The sequence below is a fragment of the Vombatus ursinus genome, unplaced genomic scaffold, assembly GCF_900497805.2.
Source record: "Vombatus ursinus unplaced genomic scaffold, bare-nosed wombat genome assembly UNPS02014798.1, whole genome shotgun sequence".
Classification (NCBI taxonomy): domain Eukaryota; kingdom Metazoa; phylum Chordata; class Mammalia; order Diprotodontia; family Vombatidae; genus Vombatus; species Vombatus ursinus.
The window spans coordinates 49,014,118-49,034,304 of record NW_020954576.1 but is presented as its reverse complement, the minus strand read 5'-3'; the positions used below and the strand labels follow the sequence as shown (position 1 = coordinate 49,034,304).

General features: G+C 40.3%; 1 protein-coding gene across 4 annotated transcripts in view; it reads left to right on the top strand.

The window, feature by feature from the left end:
• Positions 1-20,187, top strand: part of NFASC (neurofascin) — a 248,089-nt gene that overhangs the window by 81,443 nt on the left and 146,459 nt on the right. For 3 of the 4 annotated variants that reach the window (XM_027871166.1, XM_027871168.1, XM_027871169.1), the window contains exon 2: positions 19,862-19,939. Coding sequence is in view for 2 of the 4 variants with exons in the window: in XM_027871168.1 (XP_027726969.1) it covers positions 19,862-19,939 (78 nt within the window). In the remaining 2 variants the exon portion in view is untranslated. Of the gene's footprint in view, positions 1-19,861; positions 19,940-20,187 lie in introns of those variants that run through there. The other variant, XM_027871167.1, reaches the window with a different exon arrangement.

The window sequence follows — 20,187 nt, the reverse complement described above, 5'->3', positions numbered from 1 at the left end:
GGAAGGACATTGGGGCTATACAGTGTGGAAAGTGTGATTTGGTTACACCACATGTATTCCCTAAATGTGTACCTCTCTGCTAGTGTGCTGACTAGTGCGGGTATACTCTCCATGTGTGTGCCCACCATTCCCAATGACTGTATAGTTGTGGGAGAACACACCACAGGTTTCTTGCAGGAATGTTTTGTTACTAGCTTTCATGCTATACCATCTGGTAAATACCTTTTGTTGTTCAGTCATGTCCAACTCTTCGTGACCCTATTTTGGAGTTTTCTTGGCTAAGATATTGGAGTTCTTTGCCATTTCCTTTTCCAGTTCATTTTATGTATGAGAAAACTAAGTTAAGTGACTTGCCCAGGGTCACACACCTAGTAAGTGTCTGAGGCTGAGTTTGAACTCATGAAAATGAGTCTTCTTGATTCCAAGCCTAGCATTCTATCCACCGTACTACCTAGCTGCCCTAGTAAATATTGCTTTAAGTTGATTGTGTCTACTCACTGACTATTACATTAACACACTGGTGAGGACTCATTAGCTATTATTTTAGAAGTTTGGACCCACAGACTACCTTAAAGCTGGATGTAGTCACCCCCCCTGGAGGCCTAACCTCTGTAAATATGAGTTGGATAGTAGCCTAGAGGAGGTGCTATAGTTGTTGTTTTTAAGTAGGACCATAAAGTAACTGGATTCGTTTTCTCCAATGGTTTTTGAGCTGATTCTGTAGTTCTTTCCCAAGGAAGCATTCCGTAAGTGTTCTGAGCAGTGTGTGCCTTTGGAATAAATGTATAGCCTCTACTTTGAAGAGCCAAACTATTCAGTGGAGTGTAAACTCTTTGATGGCAGGGACTGGGGTTTGGTTTGGTTTTTTGCCTTTGTAGCTCAAGCACCTAACACAGTACCTAATAAATGCTCATTAGCTGAGTGAATAAATGAATGAATGGAAAAAAATTTTTAAGTGCTCATTTGTGTCAAGCACTGTGCTAAGTTCTAGGGATACAAATACAGAAGCAAAGACAGTCCCTGCCCTCAGCCAACACATGGAGAGGGGTGGCAGCCATGGAGGGACACTTTGGTCCAGAAAGTTGCAGGAATGGTGAGATGAGCAAGTTGACACACACCATCCAAGAACAATTACAGAGTTTATTTGATTTTACTCATAGTTCCAGAGGTTGGGGGCAGGGAACAGGGGTGGCCGGTGTGAGGGATGGGGAGTTATTGAGACTATGGAGGGGTGGAAGTGAAATATAGCCAGGGTTTCCTGAAGTAGTGGTCTGGTACTCACCAGTTAGGACAGCAGGATGGAAATTCCTCTAGGCCATGGTTTCTAGTGAAGTAGCAAGGCTTTTAGCAAATGTATAGAGGATATGGCCAGAGAGAATTTGATTGGACTCAGTATGTTAATCATTCATGAAATATTTGGATATATGGATATATATATATATACACACATATGTATGGATATATATATATACACACTCACATATACATACACACATATATAACATATTATATATATGTATATATATAAAAGTCCCATTTTTTTAAATGAAAGCAATCTTGTAACTATAAAGTAATACCTTATAGAAAGGAATCTTAAGGGAGATGCTTTTAGATTTCAAATACCCAATCCCTTATAGATCTATTTTGCTAAGTTCACATTTTCATATATTTGGTTTACTTAAAGTGGGGCACAATACATCATTATTAAATCGATTATTTCTTGGTAGGCAATAGGCCAGTCGTTTGGCTTTAGGGGAGACTCGAGCTGAGAATGGAGACCTGATATTAAGAAATCAATGAGCAAACAGGACTTAAACCATCCAGCAATCTCATCCATCTGGTGCTAATGTTGGATGAGTGGTTAGCCCTGTACCCTGGGGCCCCACTTTGACCCAATCTTGTTATTCAACAGTTCATCAGAGGTAGCAGGAAATGACCTCCATAATGTTCTTGTCCCTCCTGGTTCCTTCTTTCCTATTACTGTCTTCCTTAACCCCTAACTGCAGCCTTTGGGTACTTGACTATCTTGCCTTTGTGTAGGCCACGTTTGCCCCCCAGAATAACCAGGATAGACTGACAGCTGGAGCCACTAGGACCCAAATTTCTACCCTCCCCCCACTTTGCTACTGGAATCCATTGGCCTGGACTACATTATATAATTTTGTCATGCAGCTGGGGATAGGTTCTCTGTGAAAGTGTGGGGTGTGGGGAGGTGGTGTTCTGAGTAAGAGTCCCTTGCAAACATTAGGCTCCTAATAAATAATTGTTGAATCAATAAATCAGAAAAGAATCAGGAAATATTAGTGTTAAGACGGACCTTAAAAGACCAGAGAATCATAGATCTTTACAGCTATGAACCTTTCATTATACATACCAAGTTTGAAAGAACCCAAACTCACCCCATAGCCCATCTGTAGGCTCCTGTCTTCTATTCCAGGACACTCTTTCCTCTGCTCCACAAAGGCTTAGGATGCCACTTAACAGGATTCTGTGGGGAGACCCTACTATTGATATGGGAATATTCATTTTATAGATTTATTTGTTTTTAAATTTTTTTCCCATTAAAATCTTTATGCAAATAATCAAAAGGGAACAAGCTGATTTTCATAAGCAACATTCTCTAGTAGACTAAATCTTTAAAATCATGTGTTTGACTAAAAAGTGTAGTCAATGAGAAATATATTGAGGTATAGTATTTGTTTACTAAAAACAAAACAAAACAAAACACACAAGCAAATGTCCAAATCATACATGATACCTTAAAAGATACAGCAATCAAGATAGCTTTGTCCATTGAGTCTCTGATTGCTAGTGTCATATAAGGTATCAAACAGGAAGATGTGTGCTCACGGAAAGTACTGAGCATTGTCATTGGGTGGAGGTTCCAACGCAGAGTCCATGGGAGAATTCCCTGTGGATATTGAGATGCTCAAGATGCTCCTGTTGGCAGATGACATTGTACTGATTGAATCAACCACCGCAACATTGTTAAGGACTCCTAGATAAGAGACAAATTCACTCAAGCGAGTTTAAGCTATGACACAGGAAAAACCCAGGTGGATGAACTTATGCAGTAACACATGTGATGAGATTCATACGAGAGGAACAGGCGTGAATGTCTATATTGTTAGAAGCAGTCCTCAGATGAGGTCAGAGATCTGTTAAAGTACTAGAGATGTGAGAAATTTTTTTAAAGCATCCAAAATAGATAAAAAGTAATTAGAAACTACATAAATGTACATACAGATTTTTCTTTTCTTTTCTTTTCTTTTTTGCTTTTTAGTGAGGCAGTCCAGGTTAAGTGACTTGCCCAGGGTCACACAGCTAGTAAGTGTCAAGTGTCTGAGGTTGGTTTTGAACTCAGGTTGTCCTGACTCCAACGCCGGAGGTCTATCTACTGTGCCACCTAGTTGCCCCGAGATTTTTCATATGAGAAGAAAATATCTTAATATTCATAATAGGAAACAACAATGAACAAGTGTACTTTAATAGACTTCTGTTTACACTTATGTTTACATTTTTAGTAATTTTTTAGTTGTTAGTGACTGTCAATGAGTCATAATGTTTTTAAACTTACATAGGAATATTTCAGATTCATCCTCTTCCATTCTGTAGCGAGAACCTAATCACAGGCAAGATAGTTTTCTTTCTTAAAACATTTTATTATTTATTTATTTTAAACATGCTTTTCTTTTTTGATTTTGAGTTCCAAATTCTCTCCTTCTCTCCCACCCTGTTAGATTTTTTTTCTTAAATCAAGTTGATTCTCTCCTCCTCTTCCATCCAAGATACTCCTGGGCAATAATCACTTCTCATGCCTATCCCTTAGTAAATCAGAATCATGGAGGTAATTCTGCTGTCCAAAGGACAATAATAGTTATAGCTAATTTTCCCAGATTAGTTTCCAGTACTTCCCAGGGCCCAAAAGCAATTATTTTAGGACTATTTGACATGAGATTAACTTACTTGCTATTCCTCTCCATTAATTCAATTGAGCAAATATTTGTTAAACACCATTAAGCACTTACTGTGTGCACTTACTACTGCTTACTGTGCTAGAAGAAAGTTTAGATAAGACATAGTTTCTGTTTTCAGCCTAGTAACCCTAACCCTAGTCTAGTAAAGGGAAGAGATATTTGTGAAGAGAACCATAATACACAATAATATTATGATGAGCACAAAAGACTACTGCTACTACTACTGCCGCTACCACTACCACCACCACCACTACCACCACCACCACCACCACCACCACTACTACTACAATTATTATTGCCACCACTATCACCACCACTACTACTTCTACTTGGCACTTATATAGTTCCTATGTGCCAAGCACTGTGCTGAACACTTTATAAACATTTTACAGTTGAGGCAGGCAGTGGGTAAGTCGTGTAGCTAGGAAGTATCTGAGGCAGGATTTGAACTGGGGTCTTCCTAACTCCAGGCCCATCACTCTATCCACTGCCCTGAGGCAATGAGGTGGCACAGTGGTTAAGAGACCTGGACTCACAGTCCAGAAAGACCTGAGCTACCTCAGTTTCCTTATCTGTAAAATGGAGATAATAACACCTACCTCACAAGGTTGTTGTAAGAATCAAATGAGTTAAGGGCAACTAGTGGCATAGTGGATAGAGTACCATCCCTGGAGTCAGGAGGACCTGAGTTCAAATCTGGCCTCAGACACTTAGTAGTTGTGTGACCCTGGGCAAGTCACTTAACCCTGATTGTTTAAAAAAAAAAAGAATCAAATGAGTTAACATATTCACAGCACTCTGTAAACCATAAAGTTGTATTATTATAATTAAGAGACCTGAAGGAAGGGAGGTCATTCCTCCCTGGGGAATCAAAAAAGGCTTCCTGGAGAAGGTCATATTTATGTGAGGCTTTAGAGGATGAGTAGGAATTTCGGTAGAGGTGGCTGGAGGAGAGGAAGGGGATATGCTGTGGGCACAGGGAATGGGATGGGCAATGGTATTAATCTGGTTAATTGTGTATTCTCGTTTGGCCGGAGGATTAATTTCTGTCAGCAGCAATGGCTAGGATCATAGGATCATAGGACTTAACCCGTTAGGGACCTTAGAGGTCATTAAAATTAAATAAACATTAAGGGATAAATGGAAACTTATCAGTAACTCCCTTAACAGCCCCTTCCCATTATTCTAGCTGTATCTAAATGCTTTTACATAGTCATATGTATATAATCCTCCTGGTTCTGCCTTTTCCCACTTTGCATTGTTTTGTATAGACTTTTTTTTTTAGCATTTTATTTATTTTTTGCCAAGTTAATACTATTTGGTCTGGATTGAGGTGATAATGAAAGACCATTGTTGCTCATGCATTGCTGTATGGCTCCAAATCATGGCATACACCATCTCAATAACTAAAATAACAATGGAAAGCCATAGCAGGGGGAGCGGGTCAGAAGACGGTAGTGTAATTTTAGTGACAATTTGAATATTTTATTGTTTAGTCATTTTCAATCATGTCTGACTCTCTATGACCCCATTTGGAGTTTTCTTGGCACAGAATTGGAGTGGTTTGCCCTTTCCTTCTCCAGCTCATTTTACAGATGAGGACCTGAGGCAAACAGGGTTAAATGACTTGCCCAGGGTCACACAGCTAGCAGGGTCACACAGCTAGTAAGTGTCTATGGCTGGATTTGAACTCAGGTCTTCCTGACTCCCGGCTCATTATTTTATCTCCTGCGCCACCTAGCTGCCCCAAATTCCCATATAAGTGTTTTAAAATATATTATTGAAAATATAAGGGGCACCTAGGTGGCTCAGTGGATAGAGCACCGGCCCTAGAGACAGGAGGATCTGAGTTCAAATCTGGCCTCAGACACGTAAAACTTTCTAGCTGTGTGACCCTGGGCAAGTCACTTGCCCCCATTACCTTGCCCCCCCCCCCAAAAAATAAAATATATGACTGGAGAAAAAAAAAAGAGATGGACAGATGCTGTAGTAAAATGCCAAAAGATAGGCACCTGAGCTGTGCATTGGAACCCCCAAGATCTACAAAGAACAGGAGACTTCTAAGAGTTGTGCCTTCTGGCAGCTGACTCCGTGTCCTTGTGGGAATGGGAGAGGAAGCCTTTTCCTGTCCTTGAGGGAGTGCCCTTCTGCTGCTCCCCCGGCCCCTTGCTTCAATTCCTCACAGCATCAGTTTTCATCTCTCCTAAAGGCCCAGCACCCCACTTCTGCCTGGGCTTAAATCTGTCATTTTTGCTGTTACCAGCACTCTGCTCTCTGGGTATTTTGAATCCTTTGATTCATAGAATTATAAATCTAGACCTGGTAGGGATTTTAGAAGCCAGCTAGTTCATTCCCTTCATTTACAGTAGAGGAAATTTGAGTTTGACTCCTCTAATTTATTCTATGGGGGCAGCTAGGCCTTGAGTTCAAATCCAATCTCAGACACTTACTAGCTCAGCGACCCCGGGCAAGTCACTTCACCCTGTTTGCCTCCGTTTCTTCATCTGTAAAATGAGCTGGAGGGGGAAATGGCAAACCACTCTAGTATTTTTGAGAAGAAAACCCCAAATGGGGAATGAAGAGTCAGACACAACTGAAACAAATGAACAACAAAAATAACAAACCCTTTAAGACTCTCAATTACTAAGCAGGTTACATTGGCAGAAGGCATTATCAATACCAGTAGTTTACTGCAAAGATCCAAGGGATTCTCAATAAAAATTCTTAAATGATGCCTTAGGCAGTAAATAATTGCCCAACTAGGTTATGAATCTATTTGTGCTCAGTGACAACAAACATTTGTGTGCTTGAAGCATTGTTTCTGTAGCAATTCAAATAGTAAGCATATAAGGTTTTGCTGAATTACTTCTTTTAATTCTTATAGAATGTCCCACATAAAATATCCACAATTATTTTAAAATTAGAGTTTTGTGAGTTTGTATTTAGTTTTCATAATTGTAGGTAGAATGCAATTTTACATTATGAAATTATAATTATGTAATGTAAATTTTAATTTAGGGCTCTTGGGAACAAAAGTTACATTAGAGCTATTATAAGCACCTAAGGAATAAATCTAAAAGAACATTATGAGTAATAGATTAAAATGCCGTTTAATGTTCATTACACATTTTTGTTGTTGTTGAAAGGGGTTTGTAGTACCAAAAATATTGGGAACCATTGGAAATCTAAACCAATGAAATCATAGGTCTGTGTAAAAAAAAAAATTTCCAAGGCTTTCCTTCTGGCTTTAAAATGCAAATCCCCTGTTGGAGCCCTACGCAATTCCAGCTTCTGAGGGACAACTCTGGTTAACTGTCATTGCCATGAATGTTTACATCATTCTTATCTTAAGTTACCATTTCTGGGCACTTCCCTGGGCACTTCACTTCCACTAAGGAGACGTTCCTAGAGGCCATAGGATCACAGACAGAGGTAGAAGAGACACTCTGGGCCATCCTGCTCATTTTACATATGAAGAAACTGAGGCCCAAGGAAATGAAGTGACAAGTCCCAGATCACACTCATGTCAAGAGTTAGGATTTTGGACCCAGGTCCTCCGACTCTTTCTCTCATATCACAGTTATGTGACTTGCTCAGGGGCACCCAGCCAATAAGTGATACAGGCAGGATTGGATCCCAGGTTAGATTTTGTGACAATTTAGCCTTATGTTGCTTCTCTATCTCTCAAGGAATAACTTTCCAGGTGTATAGGTTTAGGTGGAAGGGATCTTAGGAACTGCCTAATCCAACCCTTCCTTTTACAAATGAGGAAACTGAGGCCTAAAGAGGGAAAGTGACTTTTACATAGGTGTTAAAGTAATGTAGCTGGATCCTCTGACTCAATGTAGTGCTACTAATGGTGTTGTCTTTCTGTCTCTGTCTCTCTGTCTCTGTCTTTTTGTCTCTGGTTGCCTGTGTCTTTCTGTCCATCTCCATCTCTTTCTCTATCTTTGACTCAATCCTTTTTTTTTTTAAGGCCATACCTGTACTTTCATTGTTATAGGAAATTACGAGGGGGGATACCGCCCTCTGATGACATCAGTTTTCCACTCACTACACTGTGTATACCATTACCATTTTTACCCCATCCCAAACACTTTAAATACACAGAATTTATGGTTTCTTCCCACAATTAGGTCAGGGACATTTTGTTCCACGGTCACTTGCAGTGCAATTATTGGATGAGAAAGCAAAAGGAACCACCAGAGGCATACGGGGCCCTCCCCTACATTCAGAACTAGCTAAAGAACATGGCAGACCTGGCCTGAGAATACTGGTTCTGGTATCAGAGTCTGGTGCTGCTTGAATACAAACCACATTTCAAACACTTGCTACCGGTATTACTTCGGGCAAGTCACTGAAGCTCCTGGGCCTCATTTGATGGAGAAACTAAGCCCCGGGAGGTGTGATGGTCTCAGACGTCCCTGACAGCTGTGATCCTATGGCCTCTGAACATAGAATTGTCAAGTAAAATATTTGACTTCGTGAGTAACTATCCTGGGGAGATAACATCTATCCTTAAAATGCCCAGAGATTGAAGTTCCCTAATTCCTTGTTAGTGACATTATTCGTTCCTTTGTTTTTTCTTCATTCATTCAGTATTTATTGAGGTCTCAATTCACTCAACACAGGCGTGAGTACTTTGGAAGATTCAGAAAGGAATGAAAAAAAGAAGGCAACCCTTGAGAAGCTTCTGGCACATTCAGGGGAATCAAATCCATAATCAACAAATATTTGGTTTTTTTTAAATAATTTATTTATTTTTAGTTTTCAACATTCATTTCCATAAGATTTTTAGTTTTAAATTTTCTCCCCCTCTCTTTCCTCTCCCCTCCCCAAGATGGCATACAATATGATATAGGCTCTACTTATACATTCATATTAAGCGTATTTTCGCATTAGTCATGATGCAAAGAAGAATTAGAACTAATGGGAGGAACCACAAGAAAGAAGAAATAAAACAAAAAAACAAAGGAAAAGGAGAGCAAATAGTATGCTTCCATCTGCATTCAGACCCCGTAGTTCTTTCTCTGGACGTGGACAGCATTTTCCATCGTGAGTCTTTTGGAGTTGTCTTAGATCCTTGCATTGCTGAGAAGGGCCAAATCTATCAAAGTCAGTCATCGCACAGTGTGGCTGTTGCTGTGTACAGTGTTCTCCTGGTTCTGCTCATTTCACTCAACAAATATTTGTTAAGTGGCTCCTGTATGTTCAGCACTTAAAGTGATGAGGCTGAATGTGTGGGATTGGGGAGAGATTGGGGGACTCAGTAGGAGATAGATTGCAACCTTGTAGTTTGGGATGAAGTGTTTCCATTGGATTTTCCCTCCAGATTTGTTATGTCTTCTTGATTTAGGGGGCAGTGCCATTCCAGGCCCTGTCCTCTGGGTTACTGGGCTCTGGGCAAGGGAAGGGCAGAGGGCTTCGTCCAGCCACCTTCAGTTTTTAATCTCGAGTTCCGATCTGTCTCTGCAGTCTGCTGATGCCCAGGAAGAAATGCTATCACCAATGATTTCATGTCTCTCAAATGTATCCCTCTATGTGACAACCCCAAAGAGCACACTGCACTTCTAATATATGAAAAGTTAAATAACAGTATGAGATCACATTTAAGCATCAGATGATGGGTATAAACAAGAAGTGGTTCAGTAGTTTCTGTGTTTCTATACAGCCCTGTTGGTTGGGAGGTTCCTCCTGAGGTCTGCCCATAGTCCCTTTTGCTTACCTCTCATTCCAAGAACAGCTGATTGCTGTTCTTCTCATTTTGGGGCCCGTTGGCCACATCATCTTGCTGCTTGTCCAGCTGGGGAGAGTCTCTCTGCATGACTGCTGTGAATGAATGTTCCCACTTGGCACAAGGAACATACTGTGCTTGGCTGGGGCCACAGTGATCATCCTAACCTGGCATGGACAAAGGAACCCTTCTCTAGACAGTAAAAGACAAGGCAAGAAAGAGATGTGTGTGTGTGCATGTGTGTGTTGCATGAGAGAGAGAGACAGAGAGACAGAGACAGAGAGAGACAGAGAGAGTAGTGAGTTAGGGTTTTTTTTGGGGGGGTAGGAAATGCCAAAGTAGGAGCTCCTTCTACCAACCCAGATTTCTTTCACCACCACGGTTTGCAACCTATCCAAGACCTAGATAAGTCCTAGAGAGCTACCAAACACAAAGAAATTAAGTGATTTCCCAGGGTCACACAACTAATAAGTTGTCAGAAGTGGAATATGAATCTAGGCCTGCTTGACTCCCCTACCTTGCACTGCCTTGCAACAGTATAGAAAGAAGAATTACAGTAAACAGTCAGGAATTCAAAACAGAGAGAGAGAGAGAGAGAGAGAGAGAGAGAGAGAAAGGAAGGGATAAAGGAAGGAAGGAAGGAAGGAAGGAAGGAAGGAAGGAAGGAAGGAAGGAAGGAAGGAAGGAAGGACTGGCAATAAAAATCTTTACCCCAAAACCCAAAGCATGGGTCACTAGCAAAATGAACAAAAGATCAGCACTCAAGAAGGAGGCAAATTGGGCTTCACTGGTATTACTGAGAGTGAATGCAATGGGACAAGGATGGTGAAAGACTTTGATATCAGGCCATATGAGTATCTGTTGAAAGAAACTAGGATGTTGACCTTGAAGAAGACTTTTCTAGTCTTCTTAATCCTTACTCTGCTCCATGTACTCTGCAGTCCAGTGACACTGGCCTCTTTGCTCTTCCCCGTACAAAACACTCCATCATTGCGTTTTCACTGGCTGTCCTCCATGCCCAGAGTTCTCTCCCTTCTCATCTCCTGCCTCTTGACTTCCCTGGCTTCTTTCAAGTCACAGCTAAAAATCCCTGCTTCTCACTTCTTTCCCAGTCCCCTGTAATCTTACTGTCTTGCCTCTGGGATTAGCCTCAGTTTATCCTGTATATATCTTGTTTGTACACACTTGTTTGCATGTGGTCTTACTCATTAGACTGTGAGCTTCTTGTGAGTGGAGACTGTCTGGCTTTTCTTTATATCCCTTCACACAGGATCTGGCACATGGTATTTGCTACCTGATGAAGAAAACACTTCATGTATCCCCTGATGCTGCCTTTGAGAGGTTGCCTGACTAAAGAGCAGACCCATTCAGGTGCAATGCATCTGGCTAAAATCATCCCTGGGAAGGGAGCATAAGGTGTCTCTTCTCCATCTCCTGGAGACTTCATGCATGTATTTATATACCATAAAGGACAGGTCATCTCAGTGTCTCAGCATAGTAACAGGCCCATGGCTTCTGCCTCTAATTCTGGTGCGCTGATGAATCCACTCACACTTAACCAGCTTTATGACCATGTGATCCCAATCTCTCTGAACCTCAGTTTCCTCATCTGTAAAATAGAGCATTTGTAGTAGGCAGTAATGAGTACTCCTTTCCTCACAGGGATGTTTAGGGGAAAAACAAAGATGATAAAAATGCTTTGATATCTCTGTAAGAAAGGATCTAGGAAATTCCAAGTATTTCCATAATATTAATGATTGAATAATATTGACAATAATTTATGTCCACCAGGTGTATGGTGTTTCTTAGGTGTTTCTTTGGTTAGGTATTTTCCTTAGGATCTTGGAGACTCAAAGTGTTGGCGTTGAAAAGGACTTTAGTAGTCAACCAACGCAATTTCCTTATTTAAAGCATTTGGGCCAAACAGCTGGCTGTCATTTGGCTGAATTCAGTAGTCTTATCCTCAGAATTTCCTTTTTGGCCCAGGTTTGGTATTTTTGCCTTATTCCCGTTTCTTTTTATCCCAGTTTCTGCTAGTCCCTGGCCCAGGCTGGGTGAGTGAACATTGATAGTTCATGGATGAAATGTCAACATGCCAAAATTTCGTGCTTCTACTGATGTCTCTCCTTGCCTGGGGTTGATAATTAAATGGCAGGTGGTTTGTAGCATGGAGACACCAGATGTATGTGATCAGGACTGGGATGGCTGGGGGTGCGGTGGGGGGGATGCAGTAGGTGTCCATGAAGGGCCGGACCCATGGGCCAAATGGACTCTATGAGCAAAGAGCATCTTGGGATTCACCTTATTGTTGAGCTAGATGGCATATCATAGTGGGCTAAACTTACTAGTCCTACGTGACCTTGGACAAGTCATGCCCTCGCCTATCTCCTTTAAATAAGGGAAGATATGATGAAACAAGACTTTGGACACTACCAACGCAACTATTTCCTCACTAGGTGGCTTCAGGTTCAAATCCCATCTCAGATATTTACAGTTTCATAGTTTCACAGATTTAGAATTTAAAGGTACTTCATTCTAACCATCTAGTCCTACTCCTTCATTTTACAGATGAGAAAACTGAGGCTAGAGTTAAGTGACTTATTCAAGGTCACACAAGGAGTCAGTGGCAGAAGATCCTCTGCCCCCAGGCATAGCCCTCTTTTCCCATTGCACCATGACGTGTAACCTTGGGCTTAACCTTTCTGAGCCTTAGGAGGCTCTTGAAGATCTATCTAGTAAGCTATAGAAAGGGTGTGATCTGCCTTAGAGGAGGGCATTTCCACATGATTGAAGGACTGACCTATTGCACAAGGGTGTTCTGAGGAAAACCCTTTGCAGGTCTGACAATGAAAGATAAATGCAAGTTTTCCCCTCTCATTTCTGCACTTTAAATCCACCTTCTTGGAGCCATGATGCTTCTCTCCTGTCTTGCCTCATCAATATTCTTTTGATGGGGTTTTGAGTCCCCTGTAAAAATATCACCTTTCTGTCTGAGTTCTTTTCCCCTACATCCCCAGCTTCATCCCATCCCTGACTGTAAACTGCCTATAGCTTCAACCCCATATTAGATATTGGAAGACCTGGGGTCAACCCCCAGATCTGTTCGTTAATACTCATGACCTTAATTAGGTCTCTTCGACCGCCTGGGCCTCACCTTCTTCATCTATAAAATGAGGAGTTGGATTAGTTTAGGGGTTCTTATCATTTTGTGTGTGTGTCATGGACTGCTTTCACGGTCTGATGAAGCCTACAGACCCCTTCTGAAGGGGATATTTAAAATATATGATATATTTATATAAATATATAATATAATATGACAATGGAGTATGTAATAAATATATAATTATATAAATATGTATTAATGTATGTTTAAATATATGAAATAAAATATGGAGAATTACAAAGAGAACCAATGAAATACAGTAATTGGCATGTTTTGTTTTAGTTTTTTAAGTTCATGGATCTTAGGTGAAGAATTCCTAGATTAAATGATAAGATCACTTTAATTGATCAACAAGCATTTACTAAATGGTTATTGCCAGGCACTGTGCTAAACCCTGGAATTGTGAATACAAAAAAAAAAAAAATCCCTGCTCTCAAGGTGCTCACTTTCTAACTGAGGAAAACTCTACCTACAGGGAGGAGACAAGATACAGGGAGGTTCCTTTACAGGGCAGGTAGATGGTAAGGTCTAGGAGTCCTTAGGGTGAATTTAATTATCTGCCCTGAAGAGAGGGGAGCCTGGAAAGGACTGGCCCACCAAAACTGGGGAGCAAGGAGTGAGACTAAGAGTCAAAATGGAGCAGGGATTCAGATGTGGGGATGGAGTAGGCATTGGCAGGCAGGATGGGGGTGGGGTCTGGCCAGCCTGGCAAGGGGTAGGGGACCAGTGATCTCCGGGAGTCCTCCAGGGAAAAGGGAGAGCAGGATCTCATGTTGACCTTCCTTTCCTACCTTCATTACTTGCCAGAAGTGGGAACAAGGAACATAATCGGTTGGTTGAAAGGTTTCCTCTTCTCACCCACTCAATACAAAGCTGAGAAGCCATGAGCCACACCAGGAGGAATTAGGAAGGAGAGAGAAAAGCAGATAATCTAGGATAATCTATGAGAATATGTGCAGAGATCCAAGTAACACTGCTTTATAGATAGCTTTGAGACTGGGAGAGGGTAGGGTGAAAAGGGGAGCAAGAGCGTGACCCAGTCTTTCTGCCTATGTGCTGGCGGGTCTGCCTGCCTGCCTGCCTGCCTGAGTTTGATGGTAATTACATTCTGTGTTTCAGTCTGGCATTTCGAAGGTCCTAGAATGTGAATTCCTGCAGGGGAGGCAGTCTGCACAATCCTGCTTTGTTCCAGCTCTTCCAGAATCAAGAAAATAATTTAAAAACAATAACCCTCTCCTCTGAGCTGAGGTTTGCTGGTTTCCACTCTGTGCGGCAGAGTAACTCTTTGTTATCTATTTGGGGGTTTTCATCTATATACTCAAAACTGGAAGCTGTAGTGGGTCAGAGCCAGTTCATGCTGAAAATCAATAACTCCCGGGGATCCTGTGGCATGTGCAGTGTAGTTCATAAAGGGCAGAGGCTGAGTCCAATGATTCACTCAGTATTTATATGCCAAGGGCCAGACTAGCTGCTGTGGAAGACATAACATCAACACTGACATTATACTGGTATAGTGCTTTATAATTTCCCAAGTCCTTTCAGAGACATCTGATTTGTCCCTCACAATAATTTTGTGAAAATGTAGATGGGTATTATGTTTCCTTTTTGAATCATATATTAAGATTATATAAGATTTCTTGGTAAATAAAAAGTGCTTGTTATTGTCAGATAGGCAAAAAACAGGAAGACAATTACCTAATCTCTGTTTGCCTCAGTTTCCTCATCTGTACCTCACAGGGTTGTTGTGAGGATCAAAAGAGATAATATTTGTAAAGTACTTGGAACAGTGCCTGGCATAAGTAGGTGTTATATAAATGTTAGTTATTATTATCAGATAAGTATAATTATTATTATTATTACTTGAGATACTATTATTTGACTGAGATATTTGCCCATGACCATGAAGTATATTCCATACAAGGTCCAAAAAAGAAGAGGGATTCTCTGTAGATTATAGAATCTCTGGTTTGCAGATGATATTCAGTTGAATGCATCAAGTCCCAGAACATTATAGGATTTTCTCAGTAAGACCCATGATTATTCAGAAGAGATCAGCCCAATAACACATATAGGAAAGACTAAATGAATGAAAAATATTTATTTAGACTATGACATGCTGTTCTAATGCTACTCCATTGAATTACTCAGTATCTGAGACAGAAGAAAACAGGCTGGATTGTATTTGGGAAATTGAGAGATGCTTTTTTAAAAGCCTAGCACAGAGGCTCATCTTGTCAACATAAAAGTTCTTTCCATGATACTGTACAATTGTAAACCTTAGAACATTGAAATGCCTTTTAAATCAAAGTTGGGGATGACCTAGAGTGAAACAGAGAGATATCTGGTGGATGCAAGGTTCCATTGATGACTTGTGCCTATATAAAGGCAAGTTACTCAGCCTCACTTGGCCTCAGTTTACTTCAAATAATCCCATCCATACCTTTTCATCCTTTGTGATCCTTGGCCATGTGCTCCCACAGAAAATAGCATCTACCTTACAGGGTTGTTTTGAGGATCAAACATGATAGTAAATATAAACCTTTGGAGACCTTAAAGTGCTCTAAATGCTAGTTATTATAGCATAAGACAATGGTGCCAAACTCAAATAAAATGGATTTGTTTGCCACACATTGACTTTGAAAACCACAAATTCACATTATCTATGTTGTATTGTATTTTTATTTATTTTATTAAACATTTCCCAATTACATTTTAATCTGGTTCCTGCCACTTGGGAGTTTTGCAGGTTTCAACTTTGGCACCTTCTGGTGTAAGGCAGTCTGTGATTAAGTGATAAGATGTATGGGGTAGATAGATGTTAGAAGATTTCAGAAAAAAAAGAGGACATAAATGTGGGGAAAATTGTGTAGAAGATTTGGAATTTAAGGACACATAGTTCATGGATTAAGAGATGGTAAGTACTTTAGGGATCATCTTACATCTTGTCTATACCTTCATTTTAGATATGAGGAAACTAAGGGCCAGAAATGGTCAATGTCTTGGCCAAGGAAGTACTTAGGTAGAAAACATCAGCATCAGGATTTGAACCCAAATCTTCAGACTCCACACTCAGAGTTCTTCCCACTGTCTATGACTGAGAAAAGTAAAAAGAATATTCTAGTCTGAGAATAACTAAGTCTCTGTAGCTCTCCAAACACTTAACCCAGTAGGTACACATCATTAGTCACTTCCCTGTTCCACTTAACATTAGCCACAAGTGACTAAGTATTTTTTGATACCCCGACCTGTGATCCCATCACAACTCAGATCACAGTCCATCCATGCCTACTCATTCAGCTTGACTCATGCCCTCATTCTCCCAGAACTGGGATTCACTCAATGTGCTTTCACCCAGCATTGTAAGGATGCCAACATGAGCTGTTTCCCCATTATCACCCTATTGCCATTTGACCAGCCCATCTTCTCTTTCAATCATGCATCTCCTTGATGTCATCCTTTACTCTAGGTGTTATCCCTAGTTCTTTACTTGTTATATGTTGTAGCCTGCTTTCACCCACCATACACTTCTCCATTCACTTCCAAGTGGGACCCATTTTTAATTTTTCAGAAGCTGTCTTGTTCCATGACTCAATCATACATCAGCATTGGTAGAACATTGGTATTAAAAATGTGACACTTTTGTTTCTGGGAGAATATTAGAGTCATTAAAAGGAACTTTGCAATTTTTCAGAAGTATTCCAACCCATGTTTCTCTTTCAGCTTAGATCTGGGCCCAGGTCATTATACATCTGCACTGTTTATATACAGACACTGGTGGATGAGCTCTGTGGATTGTCTATCTAAAAGCATGTTATATTCTGGACAATAGGCATTCTTTTTCCATTTGGTTTTTCTGGTGTAGATGGCTAGGCCAAACTCTTTTTTAATGGTTATAGATTTTTTCCATTAGGCTCTACAGTTTTAACATCAGTGGTCTTGCATCTTTAGACAGGAACATCTGGAGAATCTCATCAGCCATATAGAATCTTTCTTTGACCTGAATCCATTCTGGATCTCTTCCATGACACTCATTTGGCAAGGAAACACATTCGTGTTTTATGGATTTGAACTCAGGTCTTCCTGACTCCTAATGTTTCCTAATGTTAATGGTCGGAGGATTGTGCAAAAAGTTTATCTCTGTTGCTCTATCTTTCAAGGAGTCATGAATACTTTTGATGTGTGAATCAGAGACATCTTGTTGGAAGAGAGAATTTTTGGTGGTGTGTTCTACAAGACTCGAGTATTTTTTATAATCGATGAACAATAATCCCAGTGATTATCTTGTCCTCTCTATAGCTTTCCTTCAGTTGTGTATTGGTAGATATGTGGTTTCCTGTGGAATGTCACTTGTGAAGGTCTGCCGATTCCCTCCTGGTACTTGTATTGAAGATACCCTCCATGTATGTGGATTATGCTTTCTCAACTTTGTATCTCTTGTGAACTGATCCCTGCGCACCTTCACAACAGTGTCCAGTTCTGACACAGATTTCTTCTATGTACATTTGATCTGATCCAGCTGCTTTTCTCCTCTTTGTTCTCTTCCATGTATTTTTACCTCCTCTCTAGTCACATCTGAGACTTTAACCTTAGAATCCTAGTGCTGTTACTTTAATGTCCCGGATGGTGAAAAAAGTTTGTTATATTACATAATCTTTGTAAGCCTTTTCCATTTTTCTTCTGTTAAATGCTCTCAGGCCAACTTAGGCTAGTTGAGTTTCTCACACAACTATTTTTACATTCCACTGATTAAGCAATATTGCTTATAATCTTCAATCATCCTTCTCCATGAGAGTATACAAATGAGTTTATACTCCAAGCCAGTGTTTTCTTATCTTACCACTCACCAGTGAATCAGGCAGTTATCTGCTCCCTAAGGTGGCTTTCAGGCTATTTCATCTCCTTGTAATGGCATTGATTTACAGTGGTTAAAATAGTTTGAAATGACTGTAGTCTTTCCTGTGTCTTTTCTTAATGCATATCCCATTTAATTTGTTTAAAATAGGTCAGGATCTAGTTGTTTTAATTACACTCTGTATCTTTGTCTCATCTTTATTCCTTTTTCTAGCATTGTACTCATTTTGGTCCTTACTCTCACAAGTCAGTGGTGTGACTGTACAATTGATTCAGGAATGCCTTTCACATCAGTAATGAGTCATTTCCTCTCTGTTAACATCACACCAAAAAATAAATGGATTGAATTTTATTTGGTGCTCATTATGTCAAGTGCCTTCTAATTATTTTCTCAAAGAAAGTATTCATGTCATGTAAATAGGAGACATCTGTGAGGAGGGAGATGGCGTTCTCCAAATACTTGATCTTGATCCATGTTTTCTTACACATGTATCTGTATGTAAGGCATATATTGCCAACGTAGTGCACATATAGACAATATGTTATATATGTTGCTTCATCTATTCCCACTTTGTATTAAAGTTACTGAGTATTATAGTGTTTGTTGATTTAACTTACCAAGTTGTTTGCAGAAATGTTACCACCTTATTCTCTGTAAAAGAAAATAATAGTTGCAATTATTTCCTCTGCACTTAGTAAGTTTTTTTTTTCATTCACTCATATTAAAACCAACTCTGCCATGTCCTTTGTTTTTCTCTTCTAGGAGAAACTGAGCCAGCCTTCATTTCACTCACAACTTCCTTTTTCTTCTGATTTCATTGATATAATTGTGATTGATAAATTTCAATTTCTCCTATAATATGTCTCCTTATTGGTTATTTTTCAAGGATCTCATATTCAGCATATTAACAACTAAGTTAAGGGGCAGCTAGGTGGTGCAGTGGATAGACCACAGGCCCTGAAGTCAGGAGGACCTGAGTTCAAATCCGGCCTCAGACCAAACACTTAACACTTACTACCTGTGTGACCCTTGGCAAGTCACTTCACCCCAATTGCCAAAAAAAAAAAACAACTAAGTTAAAGTTTATAGATGGTCTAGAAACTACAATTCCTAACACTCTCTCTCCCCAAGTTTCTTTTTTTGCCTTTATTTTTACATTTTTAATTTAACTTTTTAATTAAAAATACCAAAGAAAAGAAAAACAAAACAAAGCTTTTGTAACAAACATGTGTAGTCAAGCAAAACAAATAACTGCATTGGCCTTGTCCAAAGTCACCTCTCCGTCAGGAATTGAGAAGCATGCTTCATCATGGGTCCTCTGTAATTGTGTTTGGTTGATCAGAGTTCATACATCTTTCAAAGTTGTTTGCCTTTACAATGTTCTCATTGGTCTATAAATTGTTCTACTGGTTCTGCTCCTTCATTCGGCATTAGTTTATACAAATCTTCCCAGGTTTCTCTGAAGCCATCCCTTTCATCATTTTTTACAGAATAACAGTTTTCCATGGTATTCATATGCCATAATTTGTTCAGTCATTCCTCAATTGATATCTGCCCCTCCCCCTTTATCACCCTGCCACCATTACTGAGGAAGCAGAAAGGTTTGCCATGGACCTGAAAGCCCTTTTGGATTTTTCTTTGTTTCATGGGTTGCTGTGCTCGAAGAATTCATCACCAAGTGACCAGCCTACTAGTGAGGAGCATTTCTGTGCTTAACTAGGCTGGTCCTTGAAAAGCAGACTTAGTCTGTTGCCAGGACTGTTCTTGAAACTCTTCCAATGTGATAGAACCTGCCAGCGCTTGTACTGTGCTGGCATAACCTTTGGGAACCCAGGGTAACCCCCATTCCATGAGGAAGCACTGGAGGAAGGACTTTTGATATGAAAGGAAAAAACATCAGCACCTGACTTATCTCAAGCCATTTTGGGAACATATGCACCTGAAAGGAAGCCCTGAATCTCTGCTTGTTTTGCTTTGTACCTTGTCTACAACTACCAGGAGCAGAGAGGAAAGTCGCCAAAGCAACAATGCAGAAGAAAGGGTGAAGGCTGTAGTCCAGTCAGGGAGTGAACAAACTTACCCACCTTTTCTCCAAGAATGCCTGACTTCTTTCTTGTCTTCCCCTTGTTTCACAGAGTGAGCAGTAGCAGTCGGAAGGCAGGAGGAGCCCAAGAGAGAGAATCTAGGAAGGAGCAGACAAACCCCACAAAGAGGTAAGACTTTACCATTTCAGTTCAGTTTGATGGGCTCCAAGAGCCAAGATTCATGCTTTCTCTTCCTTCCTTTTTTTTTTCGTTCTTCACTGACATATATATATTCAGATGCAAGAGACTCAGCACCTCAGGTGAAACTTTAAGGCCTAGTTGAGCTGAAATTGCTTAACCTTGTATCAATTAATGCATCTCTGGCACAGTACTTTCTGGAGTGTTGGGATGGGGTCTTGAGTATCCCAATGAAAGAG